Source organism: Helicoverpa armigera, chromosome 22 (genome assembly GCF_030705265.1).
Source record: "Helicoverpa armigera isolate CAAS_96S chromosome 22, ASM3070526v1, whole genome shotgun sequence".
In the NCBI taxonomy this organism is placed as follows: domain Eukaryota; kingdom Metazoa; phylum Arthropoda; class Insecta; order Lepidoptera; family Noctuidae; genus Helicoverpa; species Helicoverpa armigera.
Genome location: NC_087141.1, coordinates 8,660,337 through 8,676,932, shown reverse-complemented (window position 1 = coordinate 8,676,932; position 16,596 = coordinate 8,660,337). Strand labels below are relative to the sequence as shown.

Below are 16,596 nucleotides of genomic sequence, written 5' to 3'. Positions count from 1 at the left end.
CATGCAGTGCACAGCCACTTCAAAGGCCGTCAGGTGGATTTGGGAACTCTGACACTAGGACTTGTTAGGTGGCTAAACCTGCAGGGCACTCGACAAGAAGAAATATGCAAAAATAACTATGAAGATATGTACGTCGTGTAGAACGAGTCCAAGATACTAAGTAAATCACTTGAATCTTCAGTAATCATTTCAAGCGACCTCCATTTTGAGTTACTTTGCTCAATGAAAACAAATAGGCAACTAACTAAAAAGACATTGCGTGGGTACTCACCCACTCGTCTACAGAAAACTAAAGTAAGTAGATAGATAAACTCTAAAAAGTTTCTGTCGTAACTCATACAACTTGCTAGAACGTGTTTCGTATGACACGTAGGTAACATATCGAAGTTCTAAGGCTGTGTTCAAACCAAACTGACTGTCAGCCGCCGAATGTCAGCGTCTATGCATTACGATTTACGCATATCGTATCGTCGGCTAGATATGAACAAAAAAGTGAATATGTATGGAAATACATCCAATAAACTGCGTAACGTTCGCTCATATTCGGCGGCTCGGCTGGCAGTCAATTTTGTTTTCACGCAGTCTTCTTCTTCTTATCGTGTGGGCTCCAGGCTTAATGACTTAGCAAGCCCTAGTGTCGAGATTTTTCTCAAATCCGCCTGACGGCCTCTGACGTGGAAAATTGTAAGAATGATTGCTTCTGAGTAGCATTCGGGTACACCCGCTTTACATATAGCTTTACATCCCAGGCACGGAGTTGTAACACCGCCAACTTCCAGGCCCCGGGCTGCTTTGTGAAAGTTTCTAAAACCTATAAAGCGATTTCGGCCCGTCCCGAGAATCGAACCGTAGACAGTTGCGCTATCGACAACTAGACCGACAAGGCAGTGGGAACGCAGCCTGTTGGCTCAGGAAAGGATCTGCGCAGACAGTTATAGGTTTTTTACTACCATTACATCGCACTCCGGTACGAAGGAAATAACTGAAATAAGCTAGGTCTATAGCAACCTCATTTCCATTACCATAGTGTAGGATATGTTTTTATGTTACGGTTATTTGAAAATGGAAGTGAAAAAGATTTTTGTATGAAAAAAGATGATAGAGTACCGTGGCACTATTGTTTTATGTGAATTGTAAATACTTATTAACTTAAAATTCTTTCAATTAGTTCTTCAATAATGTATCGCAAAAACTAGCTTATTCTGAGAGTTAATTCGTAAACTGCTTTTTTTAAAGTCTAGGTACCTACATATTTCACTTTCTGATATAGAGTAAGATTTTTGTGTTCCTTTTAAATGGAACGCACTTAGGCTAAATTATGTAGATAAAACCTACTTAAAAATGTAAATAAGGCAATACACTCTACCCATTTAAAAATAAAAGACACAATCCGCTGTCAAAAAAAAGGTCCCACAAAATAAAATAAAAATCTATGTGTCCATTAAAAACCATAGATTTGGCATTCAAGACTGAGTGAGCAGATATTTTGTTTGTCGTAAATCCTTGTAAGTAGGTGGTCCTTGAATGTCACGGCTGTCTTCGAAGTAGGTCAAACAGGGCACTTACTTTTCCTTATGGAATACGAGAACATGAGATAAGGGAATATCTTTAGTCGGTGAAATGTATGTCAATAAAAATCGTCTGTCTTTTCAGCAAATGAAATCGTTTACCTATATTTTCTAGCTAGCTTGTTCATATATTTTCTTTAACGTGCTAACCTTAAGAACTAAACTCCGATTAAGAATATATTTCGGTGTTAGATAGCCCATTTGACCAGGAAGGTTATAGGCTTCGGCCCGCCGGGGTACGGTAAGGACCCCGGGTATAACTGCTTATGGAAGAATAGTTCGATGAAAAAATGAAAATGAAAAATGTTTTTATTTTGTCTCAGACATTGCTTTCTTAACATAAAATTGAGGGAGCCCCAGTAAGTTACCGAAGTACTTGTGTTGGGGCTACCTCGCTTCTTCCCTTACATATCTAAGTTAACAAGTGTTGAGACCGTATTACAGATGACAAATGTTTGTAAATGTTTGTGTGTGTAAGTGTGTGTTGTGTAGTGTTAGTGTGGGTGTATGTGTAATTTTAGCTAATTCTAGTCAAAATTTCTTCAGTTTCGTTACAACTTATGGTGTTTAGCCATTTAACTGCAGTTTTTTTACACTCATACGATCGCATCGGAATCGATGCGTTTCATAGATTCCGATGCCTAAGTATATTATTCGTTACAATTATTTTTATAACCAAAACCTTTCAAGCAAAACACTGTTAGCTCATTAAATCAGAGACTATCTAATCAGAAAAGTAAAGAAAACCCATTCTCAAATTATTTTTCCAGATACGGTTGCGACGAGATGGGCTCAGCAACGGTCGCTCTCCGGGAATGTTCGAAGTCTCCGGCACAGCTGCGGCTAGCCCTCTCCGGGTCTTCAGGGTCTGAACCCACTGGGCCCAGGATACTGCTGGCTTTATGCTATAGTACCAAACGAAGGGCCCTGGTGGTGACGATCTGTAGAGGAGCTGATCTCCCACCTCAGGATAGTAATGGATATTCGGATCCTTTTGTTAAATTGTAAGTGCTTTTTCAAACAATGCTATAATATTTTGTGAGAATCTTAGTACTGAAATGCTACTCAATTTTACGGCTTAAATATCATTCTGTAGCTGTCACATGCGTAAGTTTTTATTTAGAAATATTTCCAAGGAGGACTTAAAGAGTATTTCGAGGTTCATCCGCTGTATGTCCATTATTTTCCCAAGTTGGTGACAGGCTATCTGACCTGCGCAACTTATTAACAACAGATAAATGTAAGATGCACAAGAACCTTTTCATTAAGGGAAATCATAAAATTACAGCATCTGACTAAAACCCGCCAAGTTCCTTCTTAAGCCCATGATGTACCAGGGCCACGGTAACTCGCGCGCACAATTCCGCGGTCCTCCCAGCAGGCGTGTACAGGAGTACCTACCAATTACTTAAGTTCTATAATTGAAACTCCGCTATCTCAACGTCTGTAGCTTATTTTTTCGTAAGCAAGTACCTACTTAAGTCTGTCCCTTTAGTCATAAGAACTGCCTAACAATACCTTTATAAAAATAACTTCGGTCGCTATTTTTAACCCTGAGTATATTGTGTCACCATGACCTTTATCTATTCAAAAGATTTAAATAAATACTCCTTACAACAGAGTTTTTAATACAAGAGAATAATTTAGTAAATGTTGAGCCCTCCTTTTCTCGTGAAACCTTTCCGGTTCGGTTGCAAACAACTGAAATTGTTTGATAAGAAATACCTTTTGTCAAGTATCAAAATGTTTGAATAGTAGGTAGATGATTAAAATTTTTAAAAATTTGTAGAACTCAGTAAAAGATAAAAAATATTGAGGCTACAAAACCGGCGTCTATGTATGCAAACAGTAGGTAGGTATAAAGTAGGCTTCGCAATTTATTAAATAACTAAACTCTTGTTTTTGTTTCAGGCATTTAGACCCAGACCCTTACCACAAGAAACACAAAACATCGATAAAATGGCGAAATCTAAATCCAGTATGGAATGAAGAATTTTTCTTCGAAACTCGTCCAACCGAACTTTCCCGCCAAAATCTGACATTGACAGTTTGGGACAAAGACTATGGCAAGCCCAACGACTTTTTAGGGAGCCTAATTTTAGGAGCGAGTTCCAAAGGAAGGAGGTTGAAACACTGGATGGACTGTATAAAGTTTCCCGACCATCGTCACGAATCCTGGCACTCGTTAACTGATACACAGCATCTATAGTTATTATTTTAGTTTTATTATATGTAAATAAAGTCCATACTTACTTAGATCATGGAATAAAATACCATAATAGGCATCTATTTATTATGCTTATATGCTGAATAGTGACTTTTAAGGAGGTACAGACTTCGTACTTACCTACATAAACATGCGGGATTATGCCATTCTAGCAACGATAATATAAAAAGACAAATAATATTTTGAAATGTAATGAGCTTCAAAGCCAAAGGGTGCTGGATAAACTTGTAAAGTGTTCGGTGAATACCTATTTAAATAAATTTAAAAAAACTGAGCTCTCTTAAACTCCTACTCCTGTTGCTCTTAGAATTGTTATAAAAGCAGTACCTAAGTGTTGTTAAAATTCATAGAAACAGAATATTTATATCCAAGTTACATGCATTTAAAACTTTACAAGATGTTATTAACCGTTCTAGCACGAAGTTGAGCCATTCTATTTCTACATAGATAGAGATTATGAAATATAGAAAAAGTTTATAACTATTAATTATATCAATGTATAAAAATATATATTTGACTGTAAATATTGTATTTAATAGTTACGTTTGATTAAAATTGAATGTTCTATAAATATATTACAATAAGTAGTTAAAGTTAAAAGTTGTTGAAAATAATTCGTGGTGTATTTTTGTACTTTGCTGTTCCAGTTTGCATGTGCCAAATGTATCTTTGAAGTTTAGTGTTTAAGCTGACGACTGCCTTTATAATATATCGTGTACCTACCTAATACTGTGGAATAAACCATTTAAAATAAAATACCATTCGTTTTTGTTCCTGTTTCAATAAAAGCTCCGTCGTCTGAACCAACCCTAGCCATCAATACCTTTGATAACAATTCGCTACAGGAATCCTGATAGAAATACCATCCAGAATTATCAACATTTAATTAAAACTCTGTAATCAACTAATTTTTAAACGTTAAGTACATTTTTTAAACAAATAATTTTAAAGAAAGTTCAAAACGTTTTACTATTTGCGAATAACGAAACGTTGTACAAGCTTGCAGTAACGAAACGTAATAAAAAAAGTTGTTTTGTGAACTTTTTTGACATGTAGGAAATCGTGAGAAAATCGTATTTTAATCAAAGTAGTGACTGTTACTTGATGAATTTAACTTTATTTTATTAGTTATGTGTTAATTTAAGTTTGTAACAATATGGCGTTTCTGTGTCCAGTTAGAATTAGAAGGGGGAAGAAGAAGAAATGTAAGTATCGAGCTTTCATTGGGAACTTTTCAAGTCAATGACCTCAGACTTTCTATATAATTATAAATATATAAAACTAGTAATTTCATCCTGTTTCACCTGACAACCTGTATGCTCCATACCCTTGACCGTGAGAACCTCATTTTAGGTGTTGTAAATGGCTGGCTAAATAAAAAAAAAACTTGATGAACCATAGATAGATGCAAAAGTTTTTGTGTGGTATTCAGAACTTTTAAATTTAGAATTTTCTAGAATAACAAGTTTTTAATTATTTAGGAATTAAGATTTGTTCGTTATTTAAATATTTTTCACATTCCATGTTCAGTTAAAACTTGTTTTTATTCACCAATTAACATAATATTCATTATTCTACAAATTGAAATCCTTTATCCTAAACTAACTAACTACACTAATACATAGCAATTATTGATTAGCTATACTAAATATACAGTGAATTAAATGTTTTTCTGTGTCAATGACTCACAAAAGTTTTTTGCAACTATTGTATTGCATCAGTCACAATTCATAAAATCAGTTTCACACAGTTACATGCACTGTGCAAAATCAAGCCTGCAGTTTAGCCTTTCAAACTGACAACAATAGATTAATTAACTAATTGACTAAACATGCTTACAATTCATGAAAAACTGACTTTATTATAACAATATAACCAGAGTTCTGGTTGAACTAAATGTATTATAGTGTCAGAATATACCTATAGACAAAACATGCATTCATAAACAGTGTTGATCCAAGGTTTAACTGATGAAAATGTATGGTTATTCCTTAGCTTAACTGTAATCCACATTTATAAATAAGCTATAACATGTTTGAGGCATCAAATAGCTAACTTCAAAAAAGTGAAGTTATATGGCTACCATATTTTACTTAATACAATTATTCACCAATATTCAGATACTTAATCTACTAATTTCCTTTCTAGCTAGCAGCGGAGACTCAGACAAAGACCTATCTCGTCCTGGCTCAGGGCTCAGCCCTGGTATGGGCCGTATCACGGGATCAGCCAGTATAGAGACCCTCGTCAGGGTCGGTATTGAGAAGGAACATGGACTCAGTCCAGATTCCAAGATGGTGGTGCTACATGACTTTGCGCCGTGTGTTGATGATGAGTTGGAGGTTAGAGAAGTTCTTTTTAAATGATAACCTAGTATTTATGGGTATTACTACCACACTGTCAGCTTTTTTGCTGTCCTACTGCAGGACACAGGCCATCAGGCATCTTTTTTAAAGATAAAAGATATAGTACAAAGATAAGTTTTCACAAAACAACTCTTTACTACGAATTCTTCATATCAATTTTTAAAGTTAGCAATTGTTTCAAGAATATCAGACGTTAATCTTGTCAGTGAAAAATGGGCGATATTATTTTCAAGTAGCGACCCGCCACGGTTTCGCACGGGTGCAATGCTGATGCTTAATTTCTCCAGGACTATTTAATGTATGTTATTACACATATAAACCTCTTCAATCTATGTATTAAAAAAAACCGCATCAAAATCCGTTTTAAAGATTTAAGCATACATAGGGATATAGCAACACAGAAAGCGACTTTATTTTATACTATGTAGTGAAACCCCACAATACCCCTAATATTTCTCCATAATTCCAGGTGAAACGCGGTCAGATAGTAAACGTGCTATACCGTGAGAACGACTGGGTGTACGTCATAGTGGCCGAGTCTAGACGAGAAGGGTTCATACCACATTCCTACTGTGCACCCTGTGAACATCATGATCTGAAGAAGAAGCTGCCCAGGAGTCGGTCACCGGCTGATATGGCTCATCGAGATGTTAGCCAGTAAGTGAAAAGTCTTGTTTTTAACTGGATTTCTCTGAAAATTAAGAAATAAATAAGATTAATTGCTACATTCTGTCAAATTACAAAAAAAGACAAAAAGACAAATACTTATTTGTAACTTCCTGTGTGCCTCGTTGGTCTGGTAGACAAACAAAGCAAGGTGTTTCGGGTTCGATTCCCGGGTTTGCCGATTTCGGGTCGGGCCGAAAACCCGTGCATCGGAGAGGACGTTACTGATGTTTCTCCGGTCATGTTGGGCTACGAGATTGAGCTATGAATATGGAAGAGTGTGCGAATGCTTGTGCACTATATGACTTACGCAGCTGGCTAATTTCCTCCATCATCAGCCTTTATATCGTCCCACCGCTGTGAATAGGTATTCCCTTGCACAACGATTAAGCTTTAATCAGACATTAAAAGTCCAGATATCCTCTAGTTTTTTTTCTTTATCAGCCATTGGTGTCCAAGATAAACTTACATACAAATGTAGAAAATGTTGCATTGGCATCTGTCTGATCTGGAATTAAATGCACACTCATACTTGAGAGATTAGTTCATTACCCGCCACATCTCCTTACATGAGAATTATTTCTATTGTCCTAACATTTTACATTTTCGTATAATTCATTATTTCCTTAACCCCCAGCCTGTCAGTATCGGACGGCGTCCCGACGGACGGGCAGTCGGAGCTGGGGTCGGAGGGCGAGGCGCTGCCCTTCAGCAAGGACGAGTCGGGACGCTACGTCGTGCTCTACACCTTCTCTGCGAGGGACGAGAACGACGTGGATGTCGAGCGGGGAGAGTTCGTCACCGGTACGAGAACAGCTGAAAAAATTCTACAGACAAAACTCAAAACCTACTGAACCAATTTGCATAATCCTGTCACGGTTGGGAAACTATCTTTGAGTAACTAATTCCGTCAGGATGCTAGCACAAACGATAGCGCATCAACTAAATCAATCTGACTTTCTTCAATAGGCTTTTAATCTTCCTGTGGGAACTGATACCCTGCACTGAAATAAGATACAGTCATACAGCCCATCCTACTCAGCGATAGTCTAACTATTCAACCGTAAATTGCCAACCCAAATTGGTTATGTAGTTTTTGAGCTCATTCATTTACACATTGGGTGTTTTTTATATTATGTTCAAGTTCATGTTATCCGAATAACATTGGACACTACAAGCAACGTTAAAGTCCATTTCACGGAAGAAGTCCCGTGGAAAATTGTGGAACTATATATTTTTGTACGTATTTTCTGAGCTATCGCATAGACACCAGCGCTGCGTCTGCGGAACTTCTTTCGTGAAATGGTCTTTACGTAGCAACTCTTAGATCTTGATGAGAACTTTTCACTGATGTGGGTTGGAAAAAGACGAAATACAGTTTTAGAAATTGTTTTCGGCTCATCTGTTTTGCTAAATAATCATGTATTTGGGTAGATGATGGAACTATAATACATTTTCTAAATGTTCAATAAATATAATTTCAGTGCTAAACCGAGAGGACCCGGACTGGTACTGGATAGTTCGCAGCGATGGACAGGAGGGATTCATACCTTCTGGCTTCGTGTACCCTGCTGTTGTACAAGGTAATTATAAATTAACACCATATAAAATCAAAGATGATGACGGAGGTACGTTGTGAATGTTAGCTGCCGACTGCAACTGCAACATGTAGGTACGGCATATGCGGCCGGTAGCTACAATTCAAAACGTCGATAAAGTAATGCGTCTGGGCTAATTTTGTGTCAGTTCATTTGATGATATTTTGGTCTTGATCTAAATGATTTTTAAGGGTTAATAATTTAGCATAAAAAGCAGTATAATTGTAAAGTTAAAAAAAATCGTGATTAATGTGCCTCCTTTTTTGGCAATAATTATTAAAGTAATGACAAATTAACCTACATTAATGAATAAATTTCAGCAACCCAACAAGACACTCCGCAGCCGATCCACTCGCCCCCCGCTACGAACAACTCGATGCTGAACGGCAAGCTCAACGCGCAGACCGACAGCGACGGACGCTACCACGGGACCGAACTAGTCATGCTCTATGATTATAAGGTAGCAGATATTTTGTACTTTCTGATAAAAACTTAATGGAGTTCTGAAAAGAGAGATATATGTGAAAATATAACGTTACAAATCCCCATACAATACCCATCGCAGTCAAGTTTGACTTACATTTGGCCAGAAATGTGAATTTAGGTGTAATTTAATTTGCAGTATAATATTATAAAGAGAGAATAGTGTTTTGCTTCTTTAAAGGTTCCAAAACTACAAAACCACTTTGACTGTTGAAAAAATACAATCCCTGGGTGACATAAGCTATATTTTATCCATGTATGGCTAGTAGTTAGTTTCCTTGATATAACTATTGTTCATTTCGTTCGCTGTTGAGAGGGTATAGGAAATAGATTCCACGGTACGCGGGTGAAACCGAAATATTTAGTCATCACACTGCTAACAGCAGTAGTTCAGCCATTTGTGCGTGAAGAAAAAACAAACACACACACTCATGCTTTTATAATGTTAGTTACATGTTGCATTGTGTGTGTTTGTTTTTTCTTCACGCACAAACAGCTGAACTACTGCAGGTACCAGTATAAAATATAGCCTATGTTACTCGGGAATAGTGTAGCTACCAAACATTATTTTCTATATCTCCAGGCGCAGGCCCCGGACGACTTGTCGGTGAAGCGCGGCGAGTGGGTGTACGCCGACCTCACGCAGCAGACCGTGGAGGGCTGGCTGTGGGCGCACGCCCCCAAGTGCCGCCGCTCCGGGTTCATACCCACCGCGTATGCCCGGGCGCCGCATACCACTGAGCTGTGAGGATAGCTGCTAAAACATATGACTCGACCCACAAAATTGGTAAAAGATTGTCATGTGACTTATCCTACAAAACTGGTAGAAGAATGTCATGTGTCTCATCCCACAAAACTGGTGAAAAATATCAAGCCTCTCAAAATACTAGCTACTGGCTCCACATACCACTGATTTGTAAAGAAAACATGAGATGCTAAACATGAGACCCGTCCCACAAAACCGTTAATATCATAAAATTAAATAGTCAGTCATATCAGAATTGTTATTAAATTGTATGAGACAGAGCCCACTTATATGCCCATCATGTAAAAAAATTATTATAATTTTTTTTCCAATGAAAAAATACTGTCGGTTTTCCTACTCTTTCTCATTAATCAGTTTGAAAAGCCTCACTTTTTTATTCATAGGACACATTTATATTACATTTTAGTGGGATAAAGCATACAATTATGGGTCAATTTTCCTGAATTATGAAGAAAAAGTGCAAACTTGCAATTTCATTATGTCCCGCGTAGAGCGCGTGGTAATATCAATCTTAAAATTAAACAAATCGGAACAAGAAATTAAGTGCCAATTAATTATGTTATGAAGTTAATTACAAATATTAATAAGTAGGTACATGCTCTTTTATGTTTTTTTTTTTTATATTTCGAAAACAAAGCAAGTTGTAACTTCATAACGATAATCAATTTATTTTAATGTCGACTATGATACAGACAGAAATATTATCCTAATTATGATATTTTTTTATAAAACAACTGTGCTTTTTTGATGAAATTTTACAATAAATACTGTCTGTATTACAGTCTATCGCCTTTCTTAGCCTAAAGCCATATTCTATGTAAATTATAGTTATTAAGTTTCGTCTTCCTTATGTATAAGTAATTCATTGATTTACTATTTTTTTTAATGCGCTAAATATACTCGAAATAACAGAAGTTTATGTAAAATAATTTCCGTCCAAATTCGACTGATTTTGACAATACGCTTTATACTATTATTTTTATGAATATTTTTAATGATAAGATTTGTATGTAATTTGTACTTAATTACTTTTTAATAAAATGGTTTTAAACTAGTTGTGTTGTTTCATTTTAATTATAAATAAATAATAATAAATTCGTTTATTTTCTCTACACAGTTGGAGCATTAAAAATACTTAAAAGAAATTTAGTTGTTCAAACAGACTCAAGAGTCCTAAATGATCCCAGTAGCAGCTAAATACCTGTTTTACATGCAACAACTGCTTCATTTCATCATAAACTGGCCGTTTTTCTGATAAACAAATCTATAGGCAATCCAAAGGAAATAAATAACAAGCCACTGTTAACTAACTATACAATTTAATTATTTACAATACAATTAATCATTCATTCGACTCTAGCACAATACTCTTCCTCTTTTTGTTAGCTTGCTGTTTAATTTCATCTTTGATTGTCCATTCTTTTAACAGGTCTTCAACTTTTTTAATATCTTGATCGGTAACTGTTACCGGTAGTTGTAATTCTGTCTGTTCACTCTTTATAAACTTAAGAGCTTCTAGTTTCTGTTTCAGGAATGGTCCCTGTTGACTTTCAAGTAAATTCCTGTATTCTGTTAGTTTTTTGTTTCGGATATCATCGCAGTGCATCTTAGTGAGTTGGCGGAGAGATTCCTTGCGGGACAGCTTGTGGTATGACCTGGGAAATTATAGGAAATTAATGATTATGAGCAGCATGATTGGCCTATCAATATTCAATCAATGACATATAGATTTAATTCATGATATAAAAAGTAACCAGGAAACGTAAGTCTCAGGATTGATAGAAGCTTGTAGAACCTTATTTTTAATAATAGTGGGCCTAACCAAAACACACAACTAGAATCAAACTTAGTTATAATTTTGAAGTTCAGAAGTGCTTGTAAAGGCCTAAATGAAATAAATTATTTGACTTTGACATCAAAAGACATTATTTAATTTAGCAGTCATCTCAGCCAATTATAAATCATAATTACAATAAAAAACAACATTATTCAATGTTGTTGGTGAATTAATTTTAATTAAAATTGCAATTTAAAGCTAACTTACTCTGGGTGTCCTTTGTATTCAATGTTAAGTTTCTCTAGTAGCCACTCAAATTTCTTGTAATCGTACTGTCTTAAGAACTTGAGCAGTTTCTTTCTTTTGTCAATCTTCTCCTGCACTAGTTGCTGAAAATATTTTTGTTAATATTAAGAGATTCAATTCTTTACAAGTAGTCAGAAGCCAGTAAGTCTTATGCCAGTCTAACCAAGGGGTATCGGGTTGCCCGGGTAACTGGGTTGAGGAGGTCAAATAAGCAGCCTTCTTGTAAAGCATTGGTACTCAGCTGAATCTGGTTAGACTGGAAGCCGATCCCAACATAGTTGGGAAAAGGCTCGGAGGATGATGATGATGATTTAAAGATTCACTTCTTAGTTTCATAATCGTAGTTGGTTTCATATGGTCTTGAAAGAAATATTATAAAGAAGGCCCATCTAAATCGGTAAAAACTTCATACATTTACGAGTTCTAGGTTTATAAAAAGTGCATAGCCTTACCTTCATTTTCTTATTCCTAGGAAACTTATCCATTGTATCTTGTAAGTAGCGAATCTGTCCAGTGAGAAAAGCAACTGAAAACAAGTTATTCTTGGATTAATTTGACTGTCTCATTTCTGATATAAAAAATGAAAAACTAGCTGTTCTATAACTTTCCCAATCATGATGAAAAATAGACTATGTCCTCGATCATGCTGAGTCAAATTGAATTTCAAGTTTAATAGACAGACACAAGATTTATAATATTAATAAGGAAAGATAGAAGAAAAATATTTGGCTTAGTCTTATCATCATTAGTTTGACAATATATTGGAATGGAATCTAAAACAAAATGCAATTTACTTTCTTACTTTTGCTCTCAGCAGTTCCAAGGTCATACTCGTGTCTCTTGACTCTGTTCACTAGCTCATCCTTCACCAAAATATTGAACTCCTTACGCCCTAAATGACCCACTGAGAATATCTTCTTTACTGCCTCTGATGCACTGAAAATAAATTAATAGCATAAAATATATTGTGCATATTATGGTTTAGGTACTAATTCATGTAGTTGTATTGGTATTGAATTTTTTCTCCAGGATATTCTCAATTATGTTCTGTGCTTGACTGGTGGCAATACAATAGTAAATTAAACGTTCGTTTGTTTTGATCATTGCCTAAACCAGGCTAAATAAGCAAAGGAAAGTAGTGTATCAACTGACTACAAAATGACGCTGAATAACTTATAAGCACTGTGCACAATAATCATAATAACATCAATATTATGTTACTTACTCCTTAATCTCTTCAGTTTCAGCATAAAACTTGCCTATAGCAGTCTCTGGGATAGCAGGAAGAGCTTCTAAGTCACCAGATTTCTCAGGCTTGTAAGCGGGCACATAATCCGGCCGTACCCATTTTATATTGATCGTGTGCTTGATACCGCGAGTTTGTATAAACGTATTTGCGAATTGCCGCAACATTGCGACTGTCTTTATTTGCTTTGATTAATAATAAACGACTTAAATAACTTCCTCGATTCTAACCTCAAAGCTCACGAAATGAATGACAGCTGAGCTGATCTGAATGTTTGCTTTTTTAAAATAATGCTACTGCGTTCCAGTTTATAATAACTGAATTGGTAGCATGTGAAGCATTGTTTTACTTTTGTTCGTGGAACAGGGTATTTCCAACCAGCATCAAAAATAGTGATAAAATTAAAAAAAAACATACCGGCTGAATAGGCTAGTTTCCTAAAAAATAATAATTAGTCCGTCTTGTAGATTGTCCAAAATTAAGCGATACGTATTTTTTCTTTTTTAAATCGGATCAGAACTTGTTAAAATATAGCGTGTTAAAAGTTGAGTGTGACGTCACAAGTTGCTACAATTTTCAGGACACTGTGACGTAAAAGGCCCCCACTCCTAATTTTTGAAGCGTATTATCTTTGTCATTTTTTTATGTTTAATTAAAAAAAGAAAAAATACGTATCCAATATTTTTTGATTATCTAAAAAGCGGACTAAATATTATTTCATTATTTCGACCCTGGACACTACCCTATTGAGAACCTCCTCCTTTTTGGGTAATCGGTTAAAAAGTATAATACAATCGACACTCTTAGCAACTTTACTTCATACCCAAATATGTACAAGTAGCCAGACCCCGCCACGTTCACTTATTTATTTATTTCTCGTGATATATGAGATATAAATCTCGAAAGATTCAAGCATAAGATACGTTGGCGTAACGTAAAGATTGAAAGATAGCTTGTAATGCTCCTGCTCCACCTGCGTTAGCGTTAACGTTAATGTCAATGGCCAACTACACGCTACTTATTGCATTAAAAATGCGTGTTGGCTACACTTACGCAAAGAGTTAATCCCTCATGAAGTAACGCGTTAACACACATTAAAGAGGTTAAACTCAGACACACAAAATAATTCTAAAAACTAAAGCTTTCTCATTTGACCATTCCATTACCGTGCTCGTAAAATGCAGTTACCGCTTAAACAAAGTATCTACACTCGTCCTTGCATGCGTGCAATGAGATGGCATTAATGTAGCCAACATCACTTAGCGCTCTAAGCTACGCACTAAAACCCTTTGATGTGTCCAAAAAACCGACACACGAGTTATCGCTTAACGTTTAATGCTATTCATAATGCCATTTGTATAAATTGCCATTAAAACGTTGGCCACATCTGCGTAATGCCAAAATTTAACGCGTTAAGACGCAGGTGGAGCAGTAGCATAAAGGAAAAGGTATAAAAATAAAACAGCAAACATCGTGAACATTCATTTATTGCTTTGTGAGTATGAAACCTCAAACTTACAAAAAAAGCAATATTTTGTACTAATGTACCACTCCACATGACTGTACAAACTACGATATATACGAATACATTCTCTTTATATACAACTTTAGGACAAAAAAACATTTATTTATTAATAAACTAACAAAAATCTTCTGTAATCACTGTTGTAAATTAAATATTTTTGCAGTAATGTTATAACATTTTTGTGTTATCTATGGCAGTGATAATCACTAAGGAGATTTCATATTGAATTATTTTTTACTTTTCAAGGCTTTGAACAAATATAATTAACTTTACTATCCGGCTCAGTAAAGCCTACCCTGTTTACAGCCAATTACTTGAAAGAAGACAGGAAGTTCACAAAATTAAATTTTGTTTCACAGCAAAGTTAGAAAACTAGAATAATGTGGAATGTAGCATAAAGCATACTTAAACAGAATGTAGATTTTAAAATAAACTATAAAAAATTAAGAACAATTTTAAATGAATGTCACTAGAGTTTAATTTTAGGTTCAAATTCTGCTAAAACCTAGTGGTATCAGTATCACTAATGTGAAAGACATGTGTTACTATAGTTATCAATGTAGTTTTATTAACTTTAACTACATAAGTACTCTGTATTTGGCACCATGGTTAGTTATATTTTAGTTAATGTTAAAATTACGAAGCACGTATTTAGATTAGTCATCTCTATTTATTTATTGTGCGCAAATGGTTATGGGCCTGAAGATGGATCATTTGGTCCTGGGCCAATAAATGCTAATTTTTAGAGGAAATTTCGAAATTTAAAACACAAAAAAAAAACCTTTCTACATCTGACAATAGTATTGTAAAAGCTACCACAGCGTGTACTAATAAATTATATTAAAATCTAAGATCAAAATATTAGCAGAATCTGACACCTACACAATATATCTAATTCACAAAACTACAGTTATAGAATAGACAATAGATAAGATTTGCACACTGCTATTTTTAATTCATAAAACTTTTACTCACATTTTTATTTAAAGGTCTGTGTGAAATGCAAATTATTTGAAATTAAATAGATGTCTTTAAAATTATTTATAGAATTATTGAAATGAACTTTGATAAGAAAGTTTACATGAGTATTATTAATAGAAAAAGGGTACACATATTTAGATATTGTAAGAAATGAGATACAATAAGTGACATAATAATTTGCACTCCACAAACCCAATATTAACTATAATCATTTAAAATTGAAAACATATCAAACGGTAATTTTAAGTGTCTACATAGAAGGAATGCGACCACAGAAACCTTACACGATGAATTCATTCCTATTATAATTAATTAAAAAATCCTTAATTTTAATACTGGACATAATTCACCTACTTAACATTAATCATCTTTTTTATACACGAGATACAAAAATGTCTTTCATACGTTAAATTCTTATATTAATAGAGGCTCAATTTACTAGACATTGTGACAGAATTACATACATTTTCATATAAAATTATTTCCCAAAAAAATATTTGTTGAAAATAAAATATACTAAAATCTGTTTTAATTTTCTGTCGAAAAAAATGTCTAGTCGACATTGAGTCTGCGTAAATACAAAGCAAACGATAGGTAATAATAATATGTGGAAAACGAATAAATAAAAACATAGTAATATAATATATCCTAATAGGTAAAAAACCTAAAGCAAAATAACGGAGACATCAAATTAAATTAGGAACAGCACCAAAAGATAATATTTTTTTGGAATCAATAACATCACATAAAATGGTAATTTTGAACTATTCAAAAAAATATTACTCGACTTTATTGGTAAAATGCTTGACTTTCATTTTTTTAAAAGATTGAAAAAAGGTATACGTACACCTCACTTTTTCACTCTACGTTACTTTTACAACCGGCCAGATTAAAAACAAAACAAAGCAAGAGCAATTTACCTTTTTATATAAAAAAAAAGATTGACATTTCGAGAAAAGATGGCGGCATTTCCCGCCATTATTTGACAGCCCGGTATTATTGGTTAAATTGAGCACCTAAACTATAATCTAGTCACTCGTTACCTACCTCAGTAAAATGGTCTTATTTTAGCTATTTTTATATTATA

General features: G+C 34.7%; 3 protein-coding genes across 4 annotated transcripts in view; 2 read left to right on the top strand and 1 right to left on the bottom strand.

Moving 5' to 3' along the window:
• The window catches only part of LOC110373666 (rabphilin-3A), a 50,984-nt gene extending 46,928 nt beyond the window's left edge, over positions 1-4,056 (top strand). For both annotated transcript variants that reach the window (XM_064040302.1, XM_064040303.1), the window contains 2 exons: positions 2,339-2,572; positions 3,480-4,056. In XM_064040302.1, coding sequence (XP_063896372.1) covers positions 2,339-2,572; positions 3,480-3,777 — 532 coding nt within the window. In that variant the 3' untranslated portion in view covers positions 3,778-4,056. The remainder of the gene's footprint in view (positions 1-2,338; positions 2,573-3,479) is intronic.
• A 748-nt stretch (positions 4,057-4,804) lies between these two features.
• On the top strand, positions 4,805-9,692 carry LOC110373675 (SH3 domain-containing protein Dlish). The gene is made up of 7 exons (XM_049842952.2): positions 4,805-5,000; positions 5,944-6,137; positions 6,631-6,818; positions 7,465-7,631; positions 8,312-8,410; positions 8,746-8,885; positions 9,492-9,692. Exons 1-7 carry the CDS (start codon positions 4,952-4,954, stop codon positions 9,654-9,656), a joined length of 1,002 nt encoding a protein of 333 aa, XP_049698909.2. The 5' UTR covers positions 4,805-4,951; the 3' UTR covers positions 9,657-9,692.
• Positions 9,693-10,976: 1,284 nt separating this feature from the next.
• LOC110373645 (small ribosomal subunit protein uS15m) lies at positions 10,977-13,266 on the bottom strand. Its single transcript, XM_064040351.1, has 5 exons — positions 12,983-13,266; positions 12,560-12,693; positions 12,210-12,283; positions 11,719-11,840; positions 10,977-11,329 (listed from the first exon to the last, which is right to left on the bottom strand). The coding sequence occupies exons 1-5, from the start codon at positions 13,168-13,170 to the stop codon at positions 11,017-11,019; spliced, it is 831 nt and encodes a 276-aa protein (XP_063896421.1). The 5' UTR covers positions 13,171-13,266; the 3' UTR covers positions 10,977-11,016.
• Positions 13,267-16,596: the final 3,330 nt, after the last annotated feature.